This window comes from Gymnodraco acuticeps, unplaced genomic scaffold (assembly GCF_902827175.1).
Source record: "Gymnodraco acuticeps unplaced genomic scaffold, fGymAcu1.1, whole genome shotgun sequence".
In the NCBI taxonomy this organism is placed as follows: Eukaryota; Metazoa; Chordata; class Actinopteri; order Perciformes; family Bathydraconidae; genus Gymnodraco; species Gymnodraco acuticeps.
This window is the reverse complement of record NW_022990368.1, coordinates 774,346-799,342: the sequence shown is the minus strand read 5'-3', so window position 1 is coordinate 799,342 and position 24,997 is coordinate 774,346. Positions and strand designations below refer to the sequence as shown.

Sequence of the window (24,997 nt, the reverse complement as noted above, 5' to 3'; positions counted from 1 at the left end):
CTAATTTAACCATCAACATCATTTAATTTGATTTAGGTGAAATTATCTAATCATTCACGCAGAGATGCAATAAATGACAGTTGTCACTACAGTAGCTAGTAGGTGGGTTCGAAACCCGAGCCCGCCGAAGTTTTCAGGCAATGTCTTCCCCTCTATCTCTCAATTTAACACCCTCTCTGGAATAAAGGCACTCTGGCCCAAAAATCTTAATAAATCAAATTTGATGATTACTTTTTAACATTATACTCAAAGGGCCAGTAAATATCCCCGCGGGCCGCCAATTGAATAGCCCTGGTATACACAGTATGAAAACATATGAAGCATGGACAAACCATAATACATTTTTTGGGGACTATTTTACCTCGGCCTCCTTCTTCATCTCTTGAGCTATATTTTTCAGCTCAGCCGTTTGTTTCTCCAGAGACAAAATGTGAGCGTCCGCCTCTCCGAGCTGCTTCTCCGTCGCTTCTGCGTGGCTCTGCAGACCCTTCAGCTCCCCCTCTAACTCTTTGAGCTCTTCTGATTTCTTCTCATGCATCTTCTTGTGTTCCTCTTCTTTGTCAGACAACGTCTTGATTTGTTTCTGAAGCTCAGCTCCCAGTTGCTCCTGGACCTTTAGCAAATGATGCGTGGAACTGATCTGAAACACAAGGACAAAAGTAAGGAAAAATACCCCCAAAAATATAGAACTTACCGACCAAATGTGATCCGTCAGAAATCAGAGACACACAACATACTCTTCTTCTATTGCAAGATATAATAATACGTATACAAATTACATGTTGGACGCTTTTATCCAAAGCGACTTACATACTCAATACTGTGGGCAATCCCCACAGGAGCAATTTGGGATGAAGTGTCTTGCCCAGGGACACAACGACATGCTGACTGCAGTGGGGTTTGAACCTGTGCTCCCCTGATCCCAACACCAACGCACTAGTCCCAATGCGCCACAGCCACAAATAAAATGTACGATAGCAAAGATATTCATACATAATGTACTCATCCAAAAGAAATGACAATGTGTTAACTAAATAATGGGTAATCTGTTTAATTAATTGGACTGTCACAGAAACTATTATTAAACAGACCTGTTTGTGGGTGAGCAGCAGCGCTTGCTGAACTTCTTCCAGCTGCAGCTTGAGCGTCTCGGTCTCTTCAACCTTCTCTGAAACACTCTCCTCACACTGCTTCAGCAGGGCCGCCTTCTCCTCGGCCAACCTGGTGGAGATTAGACACCAAGAAAAAGAATATGCATGTTAGAAGCAAAACATAATTATTATTTACCTAAGGAACCAATGGGGTTACAGTACCATGTCATACTTGTATCATCGGATACTAGGGATGGGTACCGAGCCCCGGTATTAAAGGGTCCCCGGGGCGGAATTATTAAAGACCATGGTGCCGTTAAGCTCCGACGTTATCGTTCTTTTTATCGGTACTGGATACATCTAAAACATAGCTATGTCATATGTGTTATGCTACACAAACATTATATTGCAGTTTTAGTGTCGACAACTCCGTTTCTAATACGCAAAAAGAGTCTATGATTATTTTTTGTATTTTTGATCTTTCCATCCAGACGAGAGATCTCTCTCCCCCGTCTGTGCGCGAGGGGGCGGGGCAGTTTACACACACGCAACTGCTACATGCAGCAACACACACACACACACACACACGGCGGAGATGGCGGAGAGAACTAAGCGCTCCGAGGTGTGGTTAAACTTTACCCGCCTCGATGTGGACAATGCTCGTTACCAAAAGTGCAATAAGAGTTCAGCATGTAAGGGCGGTAACACGAGCAATTTGTCAAAACATTTAGCGAAAGTGCACCACATTCAGACGGAGAAATGCACCGGGTTCGACTGTCTTTCTAGCAGCTCTGTAGCCCCATCCACGAGTAACGTTTCCACGTCAGGTGTTATGTATGCTAGCAGCAACACACGGAGTTAACTAGATTATACAAACATGGGTTAATGATTAGAGGTAACTGAGTTATTTATTTTGTGTTTCAGCTGTTCTGTTTACAGTTCTGTCATCAGATTATTTAATACGATTTGTTAAAACATTGTTGTTTCTTTTGATGTGAAATATTATTTATTTAATTTAAATAAAAAGTTATTTTGTTCACAATTTGTTTAGTTAGTTTACCTCCTTTTTTCTCTCCCAAAACAACCGATAAGAGTACCGTTAAAAGACCGGACCGATAAGCAGAATGCATAAAAGATACCCATCCCTATAGGATACACATAAGTATTTTATAGTGGCAAAATCAAATGTCCTCTTAATCATGTGTTACACAGTGATGCCGTCTCAGCAAAACTTAATTTGTGAAGTTTGTCAAAGTTAGATTCATTAAAGGGCTGTTAGAAAGAGTTGATTCAATATTAGTAATTGAACCACAAACTGAACTCCCACCTGGCAGCTTGCTCCTCTTGCTGTGCAGAGGTGTGAGCGAGGCTGTCTCTCAGCCGGCTGATCTCAGCTTGGCCTAACTCCACCAGCTGATCTTTGGAGTGAGCGAGGTCGCAGGCGGACTGGTGCTCCCCCTGCAGCTCTGTGATCGTCTTCTCCGCCTGCTCTGCTCGACTTGTTTCCCTTTGCAACCGCAACTCCAGAGCTTTGACCTGTGCCGATAATAGAGTTAGCTCGAGGACAAACAAGGAATACATGTAATCGATGGCTGTTTATTCTATTGCTTTAGGGACAGCCAGCTTTAAAATGGTGTTATTTGGTATCCTGAGCCGTTAAAATTATGAGAATCTTTTTTTAAAAAGCTTCAAAATGCAGGGAGAATGTTTATGAACCCATTACATAATGGAAAGGAGGGATATCTTGTTTTCCAATTAACACATTCAACGTGTAAAATGAACTATCAATTGAACAAAAACAATAAATAAAAAACAGCAATATAATAAATCACCTGTGCTTCAAGCTGGGCCACTTGCACAGCCACATTCTCCAGGTCTTTGATGTGCTTCTGTCCAACCTCTGATAATTTAGACTGAAGCTGGTTGTACTGATGCTCCCTCTCCTCCAACTCTGTGCTCTTGTTCAGAAGTTCTCCCTTCAGGGAATCGATGTGAGCAGACAGACGGGCCTTGTCTCCCTCGACACACGTGAGCTGCTTCTACAATAGCGAGAAGAAATGCATCAGCCCACAAATTCTCAAAAGCCAGGGTTAATTAATGGCAAATAAATACACATCAACACGTCTTATGATGCACTAGACGACAGAATAAAAAACAGGTTCTTATCAATGACTAACGCTTAGATGCATAAGTGGGTCTTTTTTGACCCGGTGAGGTGGTTGTCTTGAAGTATCTTTGAAATTAATCATTTTTTTTATCATTTTATATTCCAGCTATTCCTCAAAAAACATGTTTTGGATATCATGCCATTCAAAATTTTTATTTACATTTTAAGAAATTGTAGTTTTTGTATTTCTACCCCAAGCTTCCATAAGTACATGCATTTTCTATGGGATCCTATGGGAACCTTTGATTCTTATCACCTGTTGCTGTCAGGAATACATTCACTGTGGGACACACAGACTAGATCACAAGTCACACCTCTCAGGAAGATTATTTTACACAGTAGGATCTGATACCTGTCAGTATAATAATAATACATTATATTTTTATAGGGCTTTTCAAGGACTCAAAATCGCTTTACAATATAAGAGAAGGTTAGGGTGAGGGGTATAGGACTATCAAACTTGATCAACCGGCATGGATTGATGGGGGGGGGGGCTATGAGTAGACAAGAGGAGAAGAGATGAGTTTTGAAAAGGGACTGGAATACTGTGAGGGTCTCAGAATAGCGGAAATCTTTGCATCAATATGTTCAAAACGTTTTTTTTCAAAATGTAAAAAAAAAAAAATTCAGAAATTCTAAATAGTGAAAAATTAAATATAAAATATTTCTAGTGTATAAAACCAAAATATAATACTAAATATTATATAAGTGATTTTTCTTTACCAAAATGGCATAACACATTATTCTAATACAGGTCCTTTTTGACCCACTTATGGAAGAGTGTAGGGTCCAGTCACTCGTGCATCTAAGGGTTAAACTGTGTAGTTTATCTTTCCTAACCCATATTTTAAGTTAATTAATTGGAAAACTATAGACCTGTACCTTAACTGCCTCATTGGCCTCATTTAGCGAGTTGATGCTCTTCTCCAAGTTTTCAATCTTGTCAGTGAGGACTTTCTGCACAGCCTCGGTTTCATTAACCACGGTCTCCTTTTCTTTCTTCCACTCCAGCAGAACTTGATGTTCTTGTTTCAGTTCCTTGCTCTCCTTCTGACTCGCACTGAGGTTGGATTGCAGCTCTTGGCTCTCCTTCTCCAAAACTGTCAACTTGTTGGTCAGCCTCTCCGTCTCTTGCTTCTGTTTCTGCAGTTCACTCTGAGATCTACGTGTCGTTGATAAATACATTCAAGATGATTGTTGAGCATGTTAAATATCATAGTAACGTATGTTTTCTATTCGTTAACAGGGTATATGCAGGAATCCTGAAGTCAGATGCAATACCTTTTAAGACCCTTTCCATACATTTGAAGACCTCATCGCCACTTCGAGTTTTAACCGGTTACATTGGCGACACACTTTACCTCACATTGACTATATACAGTATAGATTGTCCTTCCTCCTTATCTTCCAACCATTTGGACGCAAACTTGCATTTCCCCATAACGATGTTGATTTAACAACCGGCGTAAACGGACCTTTGCGCGCTATCAAGCAGTGAGCGTGCGATGTCCTGTTCAGATGACGTCAAACCCAACGGGATGCCATAAATAAACTACACAGAATCACACTACACACCTACGCAATGATTACATTCAGGCACACTGTAGAATACAACCTCTTTGGACAATTTATATACTTATTGAAAACAAGCTACAAAATGTAATACCTTGGAAAATGCTGTTTAATACTTTTTAATAGCCTTCATTTTCACTAAATTGATTGATCAACTTTTAATACTTTTTAAGACCCCGCGGACGCCCTGGTGAACAATATGTGACTGAATTTCGTTCTTTCCAACAGTTCAACTATGCTTTAGGGCTGCTCAATTAATCGTATTTTAATTGCAATTACGATTTTGGCTTGCAACGATTATGAAAACAACATAATCGAAATAAAAAGACTTTTTTTTAAATTGGTTTTTCAGTTGAATTATACTTAAAGTTCAGGGTAATCAACTGTTAAAAACATACTGTTCACATTTTTTTCCAATAAATGGATAATCGTTTTTATAAATCGTGACATCAATTATTGACCAAAATAATCGAGATTATGATTTTTGCCATAATCGAGCAGCCCTACTATGCTTACCTGTCATTTTTGGTCTCTGCATCAGAAAGTGTCTTTTTCAAATGTTCCAGATCTCGGGCTGAATTCTGAGTCTGCTGCTCCAGTTTAGTCTGAAGTCTCTTCAGCTCATCCGCCTGCCCTTCAGATTTAGCTTGAGAACAAAAAGACAACGAGTTAAACATGAGATTATTCTCGGTAATAAATTCTGCTACTAACGTTTCTATAACTAACTTACCTTTGAGGTCATCTAGTAAGCCCTGGGTGCGTTTAAAGCTCTGATCTGTACCCTTCTTCTCCTCCTCCAGCTGACTAAGACGCCTGCTGCTCTGATCCAGCTGAACAGTCACACTGTTCTTTTCTCTCTGCAGCTCCTGGAGGCAAGGGAAATGTGAAGAGAACATGAGTTAAAGGTGGGGTAGGTCATTTGAGAAACCAGCTCGAGTGCGCTAGAATTTGAAAATGCACAACCGGAAAAAATCTGCCACTTCCTTACAGAGCCCCACCTCCAACACACACGAACGCGCACATGACCAATGAGGGCACGAGATAAGTTTGTGCACAGATGGAAGGCTGACAGGCAGGTAGGCCATCCAGTTATTTTAGCCGGGCCGGCTCAGATGATTGGTCGTGCTTTTTACAGTACCACGGCTTCCACTGATGACATTTTTTAATGGATTTTTTGTCAAAGCACTTAAGATATTAATTGCTATCGGGAAGTTAAGAGCATTCCATGGAATATAACAAAAAGTGTATCTCGAGCCGGTTTCTTCCACCTTTAAGGGAAGACATGGAGACCGTGAGAACAAAAATGTTGCAAAAAGACACCTGGTCATAGTGTTGAGATTAATACTGTACACCAAAACCTTTTGGCAACAAATAAGGATAACATATCATGTTATTTTTAGTTGGCCAGAAATGGCTGTTCAGACTGAATAAATAAAGTTAGACCAGCATATTTGCAAGGTGGTTGTCAGTGTAGAATTATATGAAGTGGATATTCTATGAAAAGCAACCCACCTCCATCTTCTTGCGGAGGTCCTGCTCTTTGGTCTGACTGACCTGGAGGCTCTGCTCTGACCTCAGCAGTTTCTGCTTGTGCTCCTCTACCTCCCTCTCTATCTGACTCTTTTGAAAGGATGCCTGGAAAAGATGGTAAGAAGAGTTAAAATGAGAAGGAAGAAGTACACACAAGAGTAGAAAGTCTGACACATCCATCTCATACAAATGCTCTCAAACCATTGACAGCAGCTGATGCAAACAGCTGGAAACTACATGCTTATATTGGAGAAAATGTTATCTGCTAAACAAAAGTTTCTGCGTTGCCTACAGTTGGCATGCCTACATACAGAAAATACAAGAGGGAGGTGGTGCAACAGACCTCAAGGTAAATTCCATATTCTCACAGCCATCATCCAAATTATTAAAGTTGGGTCCATGTATGCCGGCATTAATAGTATAATTTGTGTAGCCAGTAATATTAGGCGAATAAATAAATACAGGATTATGTGCCATCCTCAAAGGATTCAGTGATAGCTCTGAAGAAAGAACGATTAAGAGAGGAGGAAGGGAAAGCAAAACAGAGATGTTACAAAGTTACCTTCTCCATGTCAGCCTGCAGTACATTGTGTTCTTTTTTAGACTGTTGGATCTCTTGTGTTAGCTTGGTTCTGGTCTGGTTCAGCTGCTGGTCCAAAGCCTGGTGAGAATTCTGCAGCTGAGCTAGCTCCTACACAGAACAGACAAGAAGTTGTTTTATTAAGTTTAAGAAAAGAAAATAATATTTGGGAAAGGTTTGATGGTATTATGGCTCTAGGCTGTTGCACCTTTTGACTGTCTCTCTCTTGGTCCTTGAGTTTCTGCTCCAGGGCTCGTTTGCAGCTCTCAGCGTTGTGCCTCTGACAGCTCATCTCCTCTGAGACTTGTTTCAGCTTCTGTTCAATTGATGAACACTAAGGAATAAAAGGCAAAATTGTTATCAGTCATTCAAATGTTTTCTTCTGATTTTACCAGGCTTGCCTATATTGAACAAGGGTATCTAGCAGATATTAAACAAAAACAATATATCCCATATTAATAGAGTTACCATGCACCAATCATAAGATCCTACCTTGGTCACAACCTGCTGGTGTCTGTCTGTGGCCTGACTCAGCTCGTGGCTGTTCTTGGCCACGTCTCTGTCCCGCTCAGTCAGCTCTTTGCGGGCCTGGGTCAGTTGGGTTTGAAGTTCCTGCAGCTTGGAGGCCTGGTTATGAATATCCTTCTCCTGAGTGGACAGGTTCCTCTCCAGCTCTGACACACGGCCACGCAACTCTGAGGATGAGAAGGTATAATGGAAATGTTGTTGCAGGACATAATAGGGATATTTAACTCAAAAGTTTAACCTCTGAAAATACATCTTTCAGAGGTTGTACATGTGCAAAATGAAAGTATACCACCAACACTATAAAATATATTATTTCCCAATCAAGTGTAAACAGTCTACCTTGGTTGAGTGTCTTCAGCTGCTCCATCTGTTGGGAGGATCCACAGGGACTCTGCACCGCTCTGGTAGAGCTCATCCGCTGGCTGCTTTTAATGGGAGTTTCCTCCAGGGCGTCCCACAGGGAGGCTCCCCGCCTCTTCAGAGGCGTTTCCATTGCATCCTGGGACTGGCGGCTGTGGGCCTGATCCTGTTGCCATGGGAATATCGAAGATCCAGCTTGGCGAGCAGCTATGTCCTTGTGGCTAACACTGACTGAGGACTGGTTCAACATCTAGAAGAGAAGAGATAATTAAACATAAGAGACCACAACAAATAAATCCACACAATAAATATAATAAATGTACTCACTTTGACCTGCATGACTTTGAGTTCAGTCTCCAGCCTTTTTCTTTCTTCCACCTCCTGGCTGTATTTCTCCTGAAGCACATCTAGTCTGTTATCTATGGAACACAAGAGTCAGTAAGATACATGTCTTTAAAAAAATATATGAGAAGAAGCAATATATTTAACAATTATATTAAAACCAGTCTGAGAGGAAACTATACAACTTATATGATAACAAAACAAAATACCCTGCTGCCTGTAGGCTGCTCCAGAAACTGGGGTAGGGTAACTCTTCTGTGGAGTCGTGTAGTGCTGAATATCAGAAGAGGAGGAGGACGACAAGGAGGAAGAGCCAGCAGGCTGCGAACGGTCCAGTTCATTCTTGTACCTGAGCAGATGGAAAGACAACAAAGGAAGAGTAATCAGTCATTCAGAAGTCAGGATCAAATAGGATACATCTAATTATGTTAAGCATGAATTAATCAGTACTTTACGATGGAACAGCAGCAGCAACTTTGTTAATTTATCGTCACTCACTTCTTAAGCTCATGCTCCAGTCGCTCTATGGTCTTCCTGCAAGAGTTCAGCTGACCGTCAAGGTAGCTCACCTAGGTTCGGGAAAACAATTATTAGTTTTTGTTTTCTTTCAATACAGTTGATTAAAAAAAAAATCTAGTTGGTTTGCTTTAAATACATCTGAAATATATGACTACTGGCTGTTAAGTATTAGTGATCTTATAACCGTGTCCAATATAATTAAACTAAATTCTAACTTTAAATTAAATAGTAATAAACCGCAGCTGATATTTCCGTTCTGTCTCACATCAGTAACTGACCTGCTGCTCTTTGACTCCGAGGTCATGGACGACCTTTTGACGAGCTTTCTCCAGAGAGTCACAAGACTCTAGCAAAGACTGGTTCTCTCTTTTCAAAGCAGAGGTCTCAGAACGTTCACCGTCCGCCTGGAGAAAGACAAACAAGTATAAGTGATCAACAATCTTTCTTTTAGCACATGTTGGAATATTGGGTATCCACTCTCATTAGGACAATGCACCAGTAATTTATGCAAGGGGTTTCAAAAGTTTAAGTGATCTACACCTATTCAATGAATCTATTTATTACAATGCATTCCTCTTAAACACTGACCTTTTGTTTCTGCTTTTGCAGGGTAGCCTCTAAGGAGTCCAGCTGAAACTGCTTCTGGTTCCTGTCCTTCTTCAGTTTGTCCAGCTGGGATTCCATCTCCTGGATCTTCTGCAGGGCTTTCCCTGGAAGTCCATCCTTCCACTCCTCTACGGCCCAGCTCATGGTTTAAATCCTGAATTAACAGACATGGATTTATTTGAAGGGGAAAGGCAATACTACTAATCTGCAACTCATTAATGACTCCAATATGACCCATAAGTAACAGATATTAGGTATGAGCTGACACAAAAATGGACAGGGATAGTTCAAATGTAAATCAGGTCTTGTGTGCAAAATACAACTTGTGTTAAACATAACGTAATTAAGCGTTAGGCAGTTCAACATTTCACTTAAGTAAAAGTACAGCATCAAAATGTATTAAACACAAATCAAACACAAATACAGAAACATTATCAGCTAAATGTACCTAAAGTATTGGAAATAAAAGTACTCATATCAGAATGGAACTTTTCACAACATGTTATTATTATGGTTATTTTATTATCTTGTTTTGTATTCTATTCTAGTGTTGTAGTTTGTCAGTGTGGAGTGGACCAGCGCAGATTAGTAGTACAGTAATGGTTTTCATACCATTACCATATCATGTATTTTATGTGTATAAAGTAACTAGTAAGTATGAGTGTTAAAATAAATACAGCGGAGTAAAAAGTACAATATTTGCCTCTAAAATGTAGTTGAGTAGAAGTGTAACGTAGCATTAAATGGAAATACTCATGTAAACAACAAATATGTCATATGTACTTAGTTATGCTCTGCCACTGTCACGAGGTAATTAATGGTTACCAAAAACGACAATAACAATTGCTTGCCAGGCTTGCGTTGATGCACTACATCTCATAAACAAACACTTAGGCTAAGTTAACGTAAACTTTGAAAGCATCGTTCGCTGGAGTTTAGCATTACTTTCAGTTAGTTAAATAAAACGGTTATGCCCCAGACAGCCTTATTTTACAAAAGTGTGGGCATCGTGGAATTAGCGTGTATCGATTAGCTAGCGTTTGCTAACTAAACGTAACAGTTAACCGTAGCTAACGTAACGGACAGCAACTAGATGTTGCTAGATTTTTTACAGAATACTGAATAAACGCACGTCTGAGATAGTCGCCACTGCACTTACTGTCAAAGTCTGTTTATGTTGGTGTTAACCTGGCGTTCACTTTAGCTGGGTTGAAAATTGCTTGAGCAAACGTTAATTTTGATTTTAAACACAATTCGACAAATTAACGGCTGGGCGGATACAACATGCTTTGTGAAACGAGATGGCATGTTGTGTTGAAGTAAACTCATGGCTTAAACGAATCGCTACAAGAGTTAAAATTAAAGTAAATGCACACTTACTTTGGGCGCGCTGCTTCTTTATGTCACACAGACTGTTTGGGGTTGGTCTCGTTGGAAAATTCAAACTCACCGGAGGAAATCGAAATTCACTCAGCTCTATGCTCATTGGCTACTTCATGTGACCTCAGTCATACAACATTTCATGCCCATTGGACAGTTTTTGTGACGTAATTCATACACTCAACAAGATTGGTTTAGTTTTGTTTGTCCCTTGTCCCAACCTCCCAACAGGGCCACCGTGTGGTGTGAATTTGTAGAGCTGAATGCAACAACAAAAAAGAAAGGTCATTTTTATAATTCCTCTTATTATATCTGGACGTCTTCTCCAGATAGACTTTTGAAATACCTACTAACTTATTCGTTGTTTTCCACGATACATACACTTTAGGTCGGGATGACAAGCTCATCTTGAGCTTGAGCCAAGTTAAGACTACATTTTACATTGTAATCTAAATATTTGAGGTCCTACAATATATATATATAAATTCTGCACAGCTGACTAAGGAAAACGATCTGCCAGGCATGATGAAAAGTAAGCCTACTAAACAGTCTAGAAGTACTGTAACAGTTCACTGAAGTAAATCTGCCTCAGATCTTTTGGAAATTAAATCAGTTGGTATGGGCGGTGTAGGATTTCCTGAAACTAATTTGAATGTAGATAAAGGACAACTCTGATGTGTATACAAATATAGTGGTGGTTCAGAACACCACTATAGAGACTTTCTGGTTAAATAAAGGTAAACAGAAATAAAGAGGTATACATGTGAAGCAAGTGCCATACTGCCCTTTATTGAGTTTCAGTGACATAATACAGAAAGAATCAGAGGTTCAGACTTAGTTATGCATAACATCCATGCCTCATAAAGCAAAAAGTCATCACAGAAATGCAGAAAAGCCTTTAATCTGTTTTTTTGTTGTTGATTTTGTGCGGCATGAGCTTGGATTTTACTGTTAACCCATGTGCCACATGCTTTTTCTTCATGACAGAAAACCAATCATATGCATGTTCCTGCAGTCTGGCCTAAAACAAAATGAAGTGCTAAAATCTGACAAACTGAGGGTTTTGATATGTTATGGTTTATGCAGACTTTAAACCCCTTTTCATTTATAAAACAAACATTAGAACAGACCTATTGAATGACATATTGTATGCAAAAGACAGGCACCTTAGATGCACCTTTGCAGATTACAAAAAGTGTCACCTCTGGAGAGGTTGCTACAAATATGAGCCGACTCAAGGGAATACTAACCCTCAGTAACCCATGCATAAGACTGCGTCCATAGTCAAATGTAAGCAAAAGGGAGAAGCAACAGGTTTTTAAAAGAATAAAGGAATTAGATATAACTGTAGTTTCTCTGGTGGGGCATGATTTGAAGACAGCAAGTTCAACTGTCCATGAACATAAATTAAGAAAACATAACAAAATGTGCTTACATGTCATTTTGACATCATTTTGTCACAGAAATTGTAAAAAGATTTAGTGCAACTAGAACCCTAACATAAGGCCTAGGTGATGATCTTGGCATTGCTTCAAGTTCAAACTTCTGAAAGCCACCGCATGCTCACTCATAAGAGAGACAGTTTTACAACATGTAACTGCTCCTTTTTTCTAATGATGTCAGGGTTCTTTGAAAACAATTAAACACAAGAACAACTTTGAGCATTTCTGAAAATCCTGGTTGTCAACATGATTTGACCACACTGATGCAGAGATATAAAGGGGGAGATACAATTTATTTTTAAATAATGTTCATAAAATTCAAAGTTTGTGAGGATGATATCTCTGAAATGATCACCTGCATATAAAATAAATACTGCGTGTTAAAATCTGCCCTCAGGTACTCAAGCAATTTCATTCCCAAAGTAATGACAATCTGCATTCATGCTGCTTAAAAAACAAGGTACAATAATGCATTTCTAGACAAAAGGCAACAAAAGCTACCGTGTTGTTCCTTTTTTCCTGAGAGCAATGTGGCCTTGACCCAGGATCATTGGTCAGGTAATGGTTGAAATGTCCTCACTGGGATTTAAGAAGCAGCATGGTCTCAGATCAGCACCCCTATTTAAGGATAGACTGTGAATAGAGGATTATAGCTGGTTCCTATCAGTTCAACCCATGGCCTCTTTGGTCAACAAGGCTCATATGAAACATTTTTTACATAAACATGCAACACTTTTTCTGGTTCTTTAAACAAGCCAAACATACAAGCCAAACAAACCACTTGTTATTCATTTAGGAAAAGTTCTTTGCATTCTCTTCTCCATTGCTACAGAGTATCTGATGCATAGTCAGTCCTCATATTTTCACATTTTAAACAAGAACCTATGAAGCCAGCTAATCAGGTTGATAGAATAAAATGCATTGGCTGGGTATCAGTATAATGCCCTGTATAACAACTACCAGATTGTACAGAAGTCCAAATCATTAAACTATTTCTCTGGAGGACAACTGTGCATCTGAAACGGCTGACGAAGACATAAATGATGATGAAACACGTGGGTTGATGGGTCTAATGAACACAGGCAGAACATGTAGTTTATGTGGCGTTCAAATGAAAGGGGTACTTCCTCGAAAAGAAAGCTTTAAAGGCAGTTTTAAGTTATTTTTTTATCGCGTTGAATGGGCTTATTGAGTTTTAGCACACAGAAAATATTTAAGTCACTTTTTTCATTCCAAACATTTTTACCATTATTTGTTTGCTTTGACTCCAGGTCTGACAGGAAGTATGGAGTTTCAGGTAGAAAACATGATTATCGTTACATAAAATGTTGAAAAAAAAACATGAAAAAAACCCATCAGGCAAGAAAAACAATAAAGTGGGGGACCATAAAACAGAGAGGTATAAGATGCATAGCATGCGTTGTGATGTTTATTTTTGTTGTTGCTGCTGAGAGGTTCCTTATTCCAGTGCGTCTCTCTTTAAACTCTCATTGTTTATTTCTGCTCCTGGATTTCCCGTTTGACTTCCGCTACATAATTGTGATCTTTCCCATGAGCCATCTCCATGATGGCAACAGCCTGAAAACAGAAAAGCATGAAAATCATAGAAACTACAATATTTGGAATAACTAGATTACAAATGTGTGATGTTGTTTGTTTCCTAAACATTCAAATCACAATTCATGGTTATTAAACAAGAAACTGACTTACCTAATATCTCTACATTTCTGCTCACTTATTTAATGCTTTTAAAATATAATTTTAATGTTCTACCTTCACTTTGCCAAATAATAACTAATTTGTGCCCTACAGTATGACTATTTAGAATTATATGGAAAAATGCACCAAACCATTTGTTGTGATTGTTTGTTGTTTTTTTACGCTAAATGTCTGTGCATATTTGAGATGATATTATTACCAGTTCATAGGTTCTAAATACTTGATTGTTTTTTAGGAATATTATGAGATAAAGTCATTTTTTTTTATAAAATCATACTGTATTAAGTCATTGGGTGCCTGGGACTATCGTTATTTCATACAATAAAGTGAAATATTGTTTGACAAAAGCACAAATTAGTTGGTATGCATAATGTCCAGATGTCAGTAAACGTACCCTCTTCAAAGCTCTGATTCCTTGTTTCTTCTTCTCCAGCCCCAAATACAGACGTCCCAGTTTTAAATACATAGACGCCACGTTCAGAGAGTAGGCCGGGTAGTGAACGCTGCAGAGAGAACATTATTTATACATCAAGCCAAGCTGTGAATGCGAGATGAAACAATGTTGATCGATGTTACAATGGGTTTTGTTGTTGTACTATAAAAGTTCAGAACATATAAAACTAGTAGAGTTCAACAGTAAAATATGAAAGATATTTCAGATGTTGTGGAGTGTTGTGTAACACAGAGGGAAATATGTTGAGTGTGAGTGTATTCAAACAACCCAATATAACATCTGTTGTAGAGTACATACTGCATATTGTAAGCGGGACAGAGAACTCTTCATGGGGAGAAAGGTTAAAGTCATATTGTGCCCTTAAGAAAATAATTGTATTATTTGAAGTGGCAAAGTCCAGTTAAATCAATTAATTAAAGCAGTAAAATAGGAATAAAATACATATTTTTAGCATATTTTGCCTGGAAATGTCATAAACGCATTTCAATACTAGAATGTTTCTACAGGGCTTTATCATCCACTTCTTTGTCTAAAGATTGTGTCGCCGTTATAACTCATTGTCACTTCTTATAAGGATCTATTGTAACTTCAATCCTGATTCCATACAGATCCCCCAAAGATGAATTCACCTGTACGGCTGAACGATCTTCTCTCCGTATCTCAACGCTCCGTCCCAGTCCTGCATGTAGAGGCAGACTCCCATGGCCTGATACATCATGTGCAGCATGTACACGTTTGTGTCTGCAAATATCGCTCCCATCTTCTCCAGGCTGAGCTCACAAATCTCCAGCAGCTCACTGGGGGGTGCCAGAGTCAAGGAATAATGACACAAACAATGCTTAGAAGAAGAAAAGGAGGCTGGGAAAGGTTGAAAATGGACTGGAAATGTAAGAGAAATGCAGTTGTAAACCGAGGAAGAGGATATTTTTGTAGTGTTTGGCCCTCCTGAACTCCTCGATCACAATCTTGGCGTAATGGACCATGGCTTTGATTTTCTCTGGCTCTGGTGGAGAACTCAGCTTCCTGGTCTCCATTTTTGCTTTGTCCTAGAAAGAAAATAAAGGGAATGATTTGAGGATCAATTTCACGGAAACATATCATACATAAGGTAATCTAAACCATTAAGGGAGCTATGCACAATGGGAGCTACTCAAAGCTGGAAATGAAAAACTAGATACGATTTTCACATTTTTCCAAAGGCAAAACTGTTGATTATTGATACCAGATACATGTTTCCACAAGTTTAGTCTAATTTCCTGCCAAAAGAATAAGATAAAGACTGGAGAGCTATTGTTTTTATTTAACTGTCATAAGCCCAAACAGCTCAAAGCACGTACTCCAGAAACGTTGTATTACGTTATATTCTACAATCTGCTGCTCCTACGCAGTGGTCTCTGCCAAATGGTAATTACTATTTACTGGCTAATGGGGGCAAGACTATAGACAAAAAACTTGGGACAGATAAGGCTATCATACCTTAGACTTGGAGGTGCACTCAGTACACTGGCATGAGAAGAAGTAGGAATCTAACAACCTCTCTTTCCTGTCTTCTGTTGGATAGAGCAGGTCTATGTAGCTGTTAAAGACCTACAGAGGGAGAGGGGGAAGAAAATCTAATAATGACAGAATTAAGCCTTTCTTGTTTCTCTACATGATTGTGAGTGTTATCAGCATTGCTGTCACTGAGGCCCCGGCCACACGAGGACGAAAACGGCTAAACGCATAGGATTAACGCAAACGCAAACAAGCTTCCGTCCACACGCAATATTCACCGGATAGTGTCTGTCCACACGAGACAGCTCCGTTTAGCTCCGTCCGCTGGAGAAGCTGCAGTACATATGCAGGAGCCTGTACGTGGCGCTGTAACTTCCTCCACAAAAGCAGCGAAGAAGCATGGTTGTCATGTTTGCCCTTCTGTTTATTCTCCGCGGTGGGGGCCGAGGGAACCGGGCAGAGTTTTCGCCAGTCAACGTGAATTAAAGTTGAAATCTTCCGACAAAATTATTAAAGTGCCGGTCAAAGGTCTTCTTTGTTATTTATTGAGCTTTAAAACAAATGAATAACGAATCTATATAATATAATAATAAAATACACGGAGCCTCTCTTTTTCCTCCCTCTCTTCTGACAGCGTCAGTGTCTGTTTCATGCAGCAGCTGATCCAGTAATGAGTGACCCGGTCGACAGTAAAAATAAACATATTTATAACTAGTTTAGGTAGTTTGAGAGGTGTCTCCGTCCTGTCAGATTAGACTTCACTCGCGTTTATGTCCATATCGAGAGAAAGATAAATAATCTGAATTCAGTGTGCAGTTTACTTTGACGCGGGGGTGAGCAGCAGAGGTGGGAAGAGGCGGGGCTATTGCCTCGACATTATCAGAAAATGATCGTATAGGGCGTACACACGGAGCCATTGGACCCCCCAGAGCGTTGCGTATGCCGTTCTATTCACCTTGGGACCCGTTATCGTTTCCGCAGTCGTTTAGTGCCGTATTCGGTCGTCCTCGTGTGGCCGAACGGTCTATATGACACTAAACAGTAACGCAAACGACCGTTTTTGTCCTCGTGTGGCCGAACGGTCTATATGACACTAAACAGTAACGCAAACGACCGTTTTCGTCCTCGTGTGGCCGGGGCCTGAGAGGTATCTTTGTTGTGTGATTAGTCCATTGTCCACTTACTTCATCTCCAGGGTCTATCTCTCTGATAGCTCTGACCTCAGCCACTGTGCCTTTATAGGTCACGATGACATTAGGACTACAGCTGTGATTCATCAGTGCTACACTACAAGGAGAAGGAAAGGAGGAGAAGCACAACGGTTTAAAAAAATATATGAAATCAGAGAAATAATAACATTAAAGGTGGGGTAGGTAAGTTTGAGAAACCGGCTCGAGATACACTTTTTGTTATATTCCATGGAATGCTCTTAACATCCCGATAGCAATGAATATCTTAAGTGCTTTGACAAAAAATCCATAAAGAAATATCATCTGTGGAAGCCGTAGTACTGTAAAAAGCACGACCAATCATTTTAGCCGGCCCGGCTAAAATAACTGGATGGCCTACCTGCCTGTCAGCCTTCCATCTGTGCACAAACTTATCTCGTGCCCTCATTGGTCATGTGCGCGTTCGTGTGTGTTGGAGGAGGGGCTCTGTGAGGAAGTGGCAGGTTTTTTCCGGCTGTGTATTTTCAAATTCTAGCGCACTCGAGCTGGTTTCTCCAAAATAACCTACCCCACCTTTAATCAGCTCTTTAATGTTGAGAATAAACACCTACAATAAAACAAATAAGCAAATCCAAAGCAGATGAGTCATATTAAAAAGTGAAATACACTGATTATTGGATGGACTGTTGATGATGTGTCACATTGACTACTTACTCTGGAAAAACAGCTGATCCCAGATGGGAGAGCTCCTCATCCTCTATGGTGAAGCCATTACAGTTAACCTGGAGACAAGAAAGAAGAATAGACATGTGAGCGAAAGAAGAAATGGAGCAAGAAAGAAAGAAGACACAAACAAACAGGTAAGATATGAATAATATATTTGAGTATGGTATTTGCATAATGTGCTGTAATGCCTGCTCTACTGAGGAGGAAATCCGGTAGTGGGGATTGAATGTTGCTTTGAGAGGAGAAGACAACAGGGCTGTTGGTGAAGCTTAGAGAGAAAGAGGACAGCAGCACTGACAGACAGATCAAATTAAAGAGCTAACCGCTGTAGTGTGTGTGTGTGTGTGTGTGTGTGTGTGTGTGTGTGTGTGTGTGTGTGTGTGTGTGTGTGTGTGTGTGTGTGTGTGTGTGTGTGTGATATAGATTCTAGTTTGCTTACATGTGTATCCGATAACAAGTGAATGACAACCATGTGTGAAATAGAAACCACAAGCAACACTCTGAACCCAACAACATTTTTCATAGAGAGAATATTTCAAACTGAGAAATGTTATGAACTTTCACATTTTTGACCTTAACAGTCCTTACCCAAATAATGTGTGAAAAAAGATTCTACGGTTGAAATAGTGATATATCATCAAAATCCTTTTATTCTTCTTAACTTTTGTCCAAACATTTGGCCATAATCTGAACCTGTAAAAACATGAAATGATGTGCTCTTCAGTGCAACTAGGAAGCCCTGAATGACTAGATAAGTTTAAGTACAGAAAGTAAAATAGTTTATTACATATACTATTTGAATCCCCCTTTTTCCATTATTGGTAACACTTGGGTTTAGCATGTTTTGAGTATGAGTAATGAGTGAACATGTTATCTCTTTTGTGTATGTTGCAATTATGAGTGTCCTATAATAGATTGAGAAAAGTCAACAGCAGTCAATGTGTCAGCGAAAACCTCTCACCTAACTAATCAAACAACGGTTACAAAACACACCCGGAGGTCCAGGATCCTTCTAGGATCACAGAGTTTATTTATCAGTGGATTTCTAGGTGGGAACGACAAAGTGCTGTAGAATTGTACCTGTGCAAATAGTTCAGTGAGAGCCTGATCGCCAGGAATATCACTGATGTGTTTGGAGTAAAAGTGGTGCAGCGCTGCTATGTCTGCATTGTTCATCTCGTCCTTCTCACTGTCCATCTTATCTAAATCTGAAAAAAGGCAATGAACACAGACAGAGAAAGAGTAAGAGATAACTAAGACAGGCAGGATGTCGACAGAGAATAAAAAACAAAAGGTGGAGAGAAAAAGAAGGAGCTTGAACATTGGAGTCTTTTTTGGCCACCAGCTAGACATAAGACTTTAGTTCTTATAAGAGTTTAAGGCAGTCCTTCCATTTTAGAAAATAGGGACTGGTAAAAGAGAAACATAAGGGCCAACTAAACCAAAAACACTGTTAGGTGGGAGTCTGATACATGAACAGATATTCAACATAACTTTTACTATTCATACGTCAAAGAATCGACTTCAAAGTCCTGCTCATACAAAGCCCTCAACAATCAGCCCCCCCTCCCACCTCACACACCTGCTACATCACCACACCCCTTCCCGCTGCCTCCGACCATCAGAAGCCAACCTTCTATCCATCCCCACCCGCATCAATCACCGGACATGGGGGGACAGAGCTTTCTCCGTCGCTGCCCCCTCCCTCTGGAACTCACTCCCACAACCCATCAGAGACTGCACTGACCTCACCACCTTCAAAACACTCACCTCTTCAATCTGGCTTTTAATGTGTGATTGTTTTTGTATTGCTTGATTTTAAATTTGACTTTAACTATATTTATTTGTTGTTGTTCTTTACACACACACACACACACACACACCACCTTCAATCTGGCTTTTAATGTGTGATTGTTTTTGTATTGCTTGATTTTAAATTTGACTTTAACTATATTTATTTGTTGTTGTTCTTCACACACACACACACACACACACACACACACACACACACACACACACACACACACACACACACACACACACACACACACACACACACACACACACACACACACACACACACACACACACACACACACACACACACACACACACACCACACACACACACACACACACACACAACACACACACACACACACACACACACACACACACACACACACACACACACACACACACACACACACACACACACACACACACACACACACACACACACACACACACACACACACACACACACACACACACACACACACACACACACACACACACACGGCAGCTGGCCTCTGATCTGCTTTATGTGCATGAGGGACAGGTGCGAAGGTTAATTATGTGACAATCCTCTGATGACACATTGAGTCTGCAACAACAGTTTAGACTAAATGATAACAGCAAATGGAGAGGAGAAAACTGTTTGCGGGCACTTACATGAAACACAGTCCTATTAATGTGTATTTTGACAAACACTCTTTGTACCCCTCCTTCATTAACTTACTGTGTATGATTATGCTATAAATCTTGAATTGGTCAATAAATGAAACGTTGTGAAAACCAAATTTTACATTAATAGCGACCAAAATTATCACGGATATCTGTATAAATATGGTATGATTAAAAAGTTATTTATCTTATATTTACTTATATAGTCATTGAATGCACTCGTGCACACACCCAATTCCCTTCAAAATGCTGCACAGTATCTAAATCTTGGTAATGAAACATTGCCATAATGGTTCATTTTAAAGATGAAACATTTATACTAGTCGTTGGCAATTTAACCATGGTTTATGGCAAATCAGGTAACAGTTTAATCTCTTATTTAGACAGCGTTTGATTTCCTCACCACAACTCTTGTATGTAATTATCGTCTGGCAACGAATATGGAGCGAACACATACGTTATCACGAAAGAGCTTCTCAGTACAATCTGTCTCCCCAAAATGAGGGTTGAGTACCTAGCCCAAGGGCACAGTGGCAGTAGATTTTAACGGAGCATAGAGAAAATGAAATTACAGCACCCAGAACCTTGGGATTTAAATCCCAGAGCTCTGGAGCCTGTGAGTGAATAAAAAGAGACAGAACCAGGACCGGAGGCTACAGCAGAGGATATATATAGACACTGCTATAACTGAAGAGACACAGAACATGTAACTAAAAGAACACACAGATGTAACTAACATGTGCATGCTCATATACTCCTACACACACAGACACACACATATATATATCTACTTACGGGCTTCAAACTCGCTGAGCAGTAGCAGCCTTTCAGAAGGGTCGCGCTCTGGTGTTACTCTCTGCAACATGACAGACATTTAAATGAATAATCATGAAAATAAAAACAACCTTTTTCCAGGCTTTATTATCACAAATGTTTGTTTTTTTAAAGTGCAAGAAAGCAGCATCGGCTTCAGAAACTTTGGTGTTAAATGGCGCTAACATTTACTTTAAACACAGACGTCAAATATTCCAATAAGAAGGCTATGTTCACGTTGCTAAAGTATAGTTTGCTTTGTGTTATTGTTTTAACTCGCTCAGAGTGTGTTTAATGTGGTCAAAGCTGATAAACTTAAACTAATTATACACCTATAACACTACTCATGCAAAAGTATCAAAATAAACTGAGATCAGTTAAGTTGGTGCATTGTTTCTCCAGCGGCTTAGAGCTAGTTTATTGCCTAAAATAAGATCTAGCTCATGACATTTACATTATATCTAAACAGCTACTTATATTATTTGACTCGTTATCTTCTTTAATGTTCCTACTTTTAGTTTTCCATGCTCTGGTGGTGACGGGGAAATACCATATTAACTCTTATGGTTAACTGGTTGCTAACATATACTTGTTTTTCTTGTTAATGTACCTGTTTGAGGATGATTCGAGCCACCAGTCGGACAGTCTCTGATGGACACCAGTTCTCCCCATCGGCACACATAGCTACACACTCCAGCTTATGCATGGTCCAATCGCTTCTCTGCACAAATAACACACACATGGAGAACAGTTAGTAACCCTCCTTTATTACAGCAATTCCTCTTATTCAACAGGACAATACTTGAGAGACAAAAGCAATAATGTGAGACAAGAAGACAGAGCAAATTAAATTAACACAATGGATGATCAATTATTTGTATTATCATCTATAAATTATTGGCCGTTGCATTTGTACAAGACAATAGAAAACTCCTTACTTTTACTGCAGTGTGCCGAGTGTGTTTTATGACATGAAACTAAAACTAGACAGAGGCAGAGGGACTGAATCGTCATAGCAACAGCAGTTTAAATGTGTGCCTGAATGGAGCTGTGGGGTCCAACGTTCAAATGTTGGTTACAAGAACAAAGAAGATTTTTAAGACATATTTTTTAACTAAACATTACTTATATTATTTCAGTTTCTTTAGTTAACAATTACACGAAAAATCTGCACATTGTGTTTTTCAGCCATTTTTAAATTGTGCAACATTTTGATGTAACAGACTCAGAGATCGTTGTCAGTCAAAATGTCTGACAACGTTTTTTGGATGTATGTAACCGATAACCTGTTTGTGTTCAGTTCCTTCAGTTGACCATATACATTGGTACACATATTTGCAAATAGAAACAACAAGCCTGCCATGAAAATTCAAAAAGGGAAGCAGAAAGCACTCTTACCTGACACTCTACATTGCAGTAGTGGGCCTGCTTACATTTTCCACACTTAAAAAGGTCTTCTCTCCTGCAACGACATGAAGACACAACACGTTACTCCACTACAGATGTGATAAATGTGTCGGTGTAACAGTATTTCCGCAGGATATAAACATATTCATCTACATGAAATAACACACTCCTTCAGCTGGGGAGAAGTCTTTACCTGATGCTTACAGTTGCTAACCGTGGGATTAAATACAAATGTTTTAGAAACTTGGCATATTCATTGTTAAACGGAAAGTCTTGTAGGTTTGCTTTAATCATGTGACAAAAGCAGGAATACACAAATTAATAACAAATAAGCTGAAACAAAAACAGCAATTCATAAGTTGCCAAAACCTTTTATTCATAACTACTCCATATGCATAAGACTTTCCAATTGAATTACAAGCCAATTCCATTCCAGTCAAGTCAGTTGTTTAACACAAGTGATTAAGGATTATCTCAGCAGGAGACACATTCATAGAGTGTTTCTGAGTGATTATGAACAGATGTACACACATGTCCACCACCTCCATTGGACTCTTACCCCTGGCCTTTTCCTCCTGTCTTCGGACACATGGACAACTATTTTTAGCACCCTAACCTTTTACTGCTCTACAAAATGTAACGGCAGCTTGAGTAGGAACTAGGAAGCATGTGTGAATGAAAGTGGCAGACAGAGAGGGAGAGTTCATTTAACTCTGAAAAGTCTCAAAAAGAGCTTCAATGTGCATCAGATCTCAACAGAAAAAGTAGGCAAGTTTAAAATTGGAAACTTAAAGAGGTGCACTGCATCACACGTCAATACTTTCTGAAGCTTATATGCGCTGTTTCAACCACTCCACATCCTACACCGTTCCTGAATTCATGTACAACTGACACATGAGTTAAACTTTATACTTAAAAATAACAAACATAGAACATTATATAATAGACTGCAGGGTTGTCTTTCTTGCGTTGACTTTTAGGTTCATAAAAGCATGTGTAGGATTCGTAGAGATAAACAGAGAGTACTTGAATTGTGGTGGTGAAGGCAGAAATGTGACTACGAAGAAACGTTAGAACATGACTGAAGTGACTCTTTAAGTGAGCTAACTACCCGTTATCAGTGGTATTTTATAACTAAATACATTTATCAAAATACTGTGAAACTTTGCGGTACTTGACTTGAGTGTGTCCATTTTATTTTACTTTCTACTTCTACTTCACATTAATTCACAAGGATATATTGTATATTTTTCTCATAATCTTAAAACATAATGTAACTCAACCATAAATTATTGATATGTTAAGATACCTATCAGTGTAAAAAGGGAATATTATGAGCCCCACCTTCATTGACTACACTACTAAAGTGATAAACATATTATTGGATAATAACAAATGTAAAAATTGTAATCCAGCAATGCAATATTTATGATTAAGAAATGTTTCATCCTGCATGATTTTACTTTAGGTACTTAATATACATTTTGAATGCAGTACTTTCAATGGTAACAGAACATTCATATACTGTTACTTAAGTGACATATGTCAATATTTCTTCCTGCACTACCTGTGATTATGAGTAGCCTATTTAAGAATGTGTGCTAGCATATAAATAGACTCATTGTGACAACAGGGAAGCAGGTTTCTTTATAACCACTGTAGTACTACTAATGTTTGCATCTATTTTAGGCTCTCCTGACTGCAGTGCATTGAAAACATTCTGCAGAGTCAGTCAGGTGAGCTACTGCCTGCACTGACCCACTTAAGTCTGCAGAGGTTCACAAGCTAACCTAGCTATGCATGGAGGTTAGCCTGCGTCCATCTGAACCCTTCAGCCCCTTTCTTTGCTTTAATAAAAGAACACAATAAAACACAACACCCTGGAGCTAGCCGTCCCAAAGGTGTTTTCCCAGCTGTGTTATGGAGGTAAGGTGTTACCTGGAGAAGCAGTTCTCACAGTGTGCTTCCCTCTCATTCACCGTCAACACGTACGAGTAAGCCGGGCAGGCGAACACCAGCTCCCCCGCAGAGAAGTGCCTCACCGCCCGCAGGCCCCTGCCGCTGCCCGGGCTCAGGAACCGCTCCGTCCCCTCTATACCTTCGTTCATGTTGTTTTGTCTGTTTATTGTTCTCCTGTCAGATGCCACCGACCACCACCTGTGTCTGCTGGCTGTTCCTCTAATCAGCTTCTGCCCTGAGCCCTGGCTTCTTCTCCGGTCCTCTGGGTGTCCGGGCGACTCTCAGCGCCCCCTGCCGGAGAGGAGACCTCACAGACGGCTACTGGTGTCCACTGTTAGGTGTAGTGAACAATGCATTAGGCCTACTGATGCTCTGTCAGTGATAACATACATAGTTATTTTATCAGTAAACGTTTGATGTATATTGTTGCTGGCTCATAGTATTTTGTTTGCTCACTGATATTAAAAAGTACTACAATTTTCTCAACACACAAAGGAGAACTTTACCCTTGAATTAATCACCACATCTGGAAAGTTTTCACTGGAAAGGAAAATAATGAATAATTGTGATCTAAAGTAACTTTAGCTGTCACACAAATGTTGTGGAATAAAAGTATAAGCAAAATGGAAATGTTCCATTTCAGTACAGGCTCTTCAACATTTGTTACTACAGTA

The 24,997-nt window shown here is 39.6% G+C and overlaps 2 protein-coding genes across 4 annotated transcripts in view; both read right to left on the bottom strand.

The window, feature by feature from the left end:
- cenpf (centromere protein F) overlaps window positions 1-10,805 on the bottom strand; it is a 28,750-nt gene extending 17,945 nt beyond the window's left edge. For all 3 annotated transcript variants that reach the window (XM_034224302.1, XM_034224303.1, XM_034224304.1), the window contains exons 1-18: window positions 10,676-10,805; window positions 9,278-9,449; window positions 8,968-9,093; window positions 8,669-8,739; window positions 8,380-8,519; window positions 8,156-8,247; window positions 7,808-8,078; window positions 7,433-7,635; window positions 7,149-7,274; window positions 6,923-7,051; window positions 6,343-6,465; window positions 5,561-5,696; window positions 5,347-5,476; window positions 4,141-4,420; window positions 2,924-3,130; window positions 2,419-2,627; window positions 1,092-1,221; window positions 362-640 (exon numbers count right to left, since the gene is read on the bottom strand). In XM_034224302.1, the coding sequence (XP_034080193.1) occupies window positions 362-640; window positions 1,092-1,221; window positions 2,419-2,627; window positions 2,924-3,130; window positions 4,141-4,420; window positions 5,347-5,476; window positions 5,561-5,696; window positions 6,343-6,465; window positions 6,923-7,051; window positions 7,149-7,274; window positions 7,433-7,635; window positions 7,808-8,078; window positions 8,156-8,247; window positions 8,380-8,519; window positions 8,669-8,739; window positions 8,968-9,093; window positions 9,278-9,439 (2,814 nt within the window). In that variant the 5' untranslated portion in view covers window positions 9,440-9,449; window positions 10,676-10,805. The remainder of the gene's footprint in view (window positions 1-361; window positions 641-1,091; window positions 1,222-2,418; window positions 2,628-2,923; window positions 3,131-4,140; window positions 4,421-5,346; window positions 5,477-5,560; window positions 5,697-6,342; window positions 6,466-6,922; window positions 7,052-7,148; window positions 7,275-7,432; window positions 7,636-7,807; window positions 8,079-8,155; window positions 8,248-8,379; window positions 8,520-8,668; window positions 8,740-8,967; window positions 9,094-9,277; window positions 9,450-10,675) is intronic.
- Window positions 10,806-11,433: 628 nt separating this feature from the next.
- smyd2a (SET and MYND domain containing 2a) lies at window positions 11,434-24,606 on the bottom strand. Its single transcript, XM_034224365.1, has 12 exons — window positions 24,303-24,606; window positions 22,356-22,419; window positions 21,568-21,678; window positions 20,940-21,000; window positions 18,760-18,887; window positions 17,668-17,735; window positions 16,969-17,071; window positions 15,767-15,877; window positions 15,216-15,336; window positions 14,920-15,094; window positions 14,231-14,339; window positions 11,434-13,695 (listed from the first exon to the last, which is right to left on the bottom strand). The coding sequence occupies exons 1-12, from the start codon at window positions 24,470-24,472 to the stop codon at window positions 13,612-13,614; spliced, it is 1,305 nt and encodes a 434-aa protein (XP_034080256.1). The 5' UTR covers window positions 24,473-24,606; the 3' UTR covers window positions 11,434-13,611.
- Window positions 24,607-24,997: the final 391 nt, after the last annotated feature.

Excerpts from the sequence above, each read along its gene's own strand:
- smyd2a (XM_034224365.1), bottom strand. The coding sequence starts at position 24,472 with ATGAACGAAGGTATAGAGGGGACGGAGCGGTTCCTGAGCCCGGGCAGC. Across the intron at positions 17,736-18,759 it reads TCACTGAACTATTTGCACAG|GTTAACTGTAATGGCTTCAC; the intron begins GTACAATTCTAC and ends TCTTGTCTCCAG. Across the intron at positions 15,878-16,968 it reads AGATAGACCCTGGAGATGAA|GTCTTTAACAGCTACATAGA; the intron begins GTAAGTGGACAA and ends CTCCCTCTGTAG.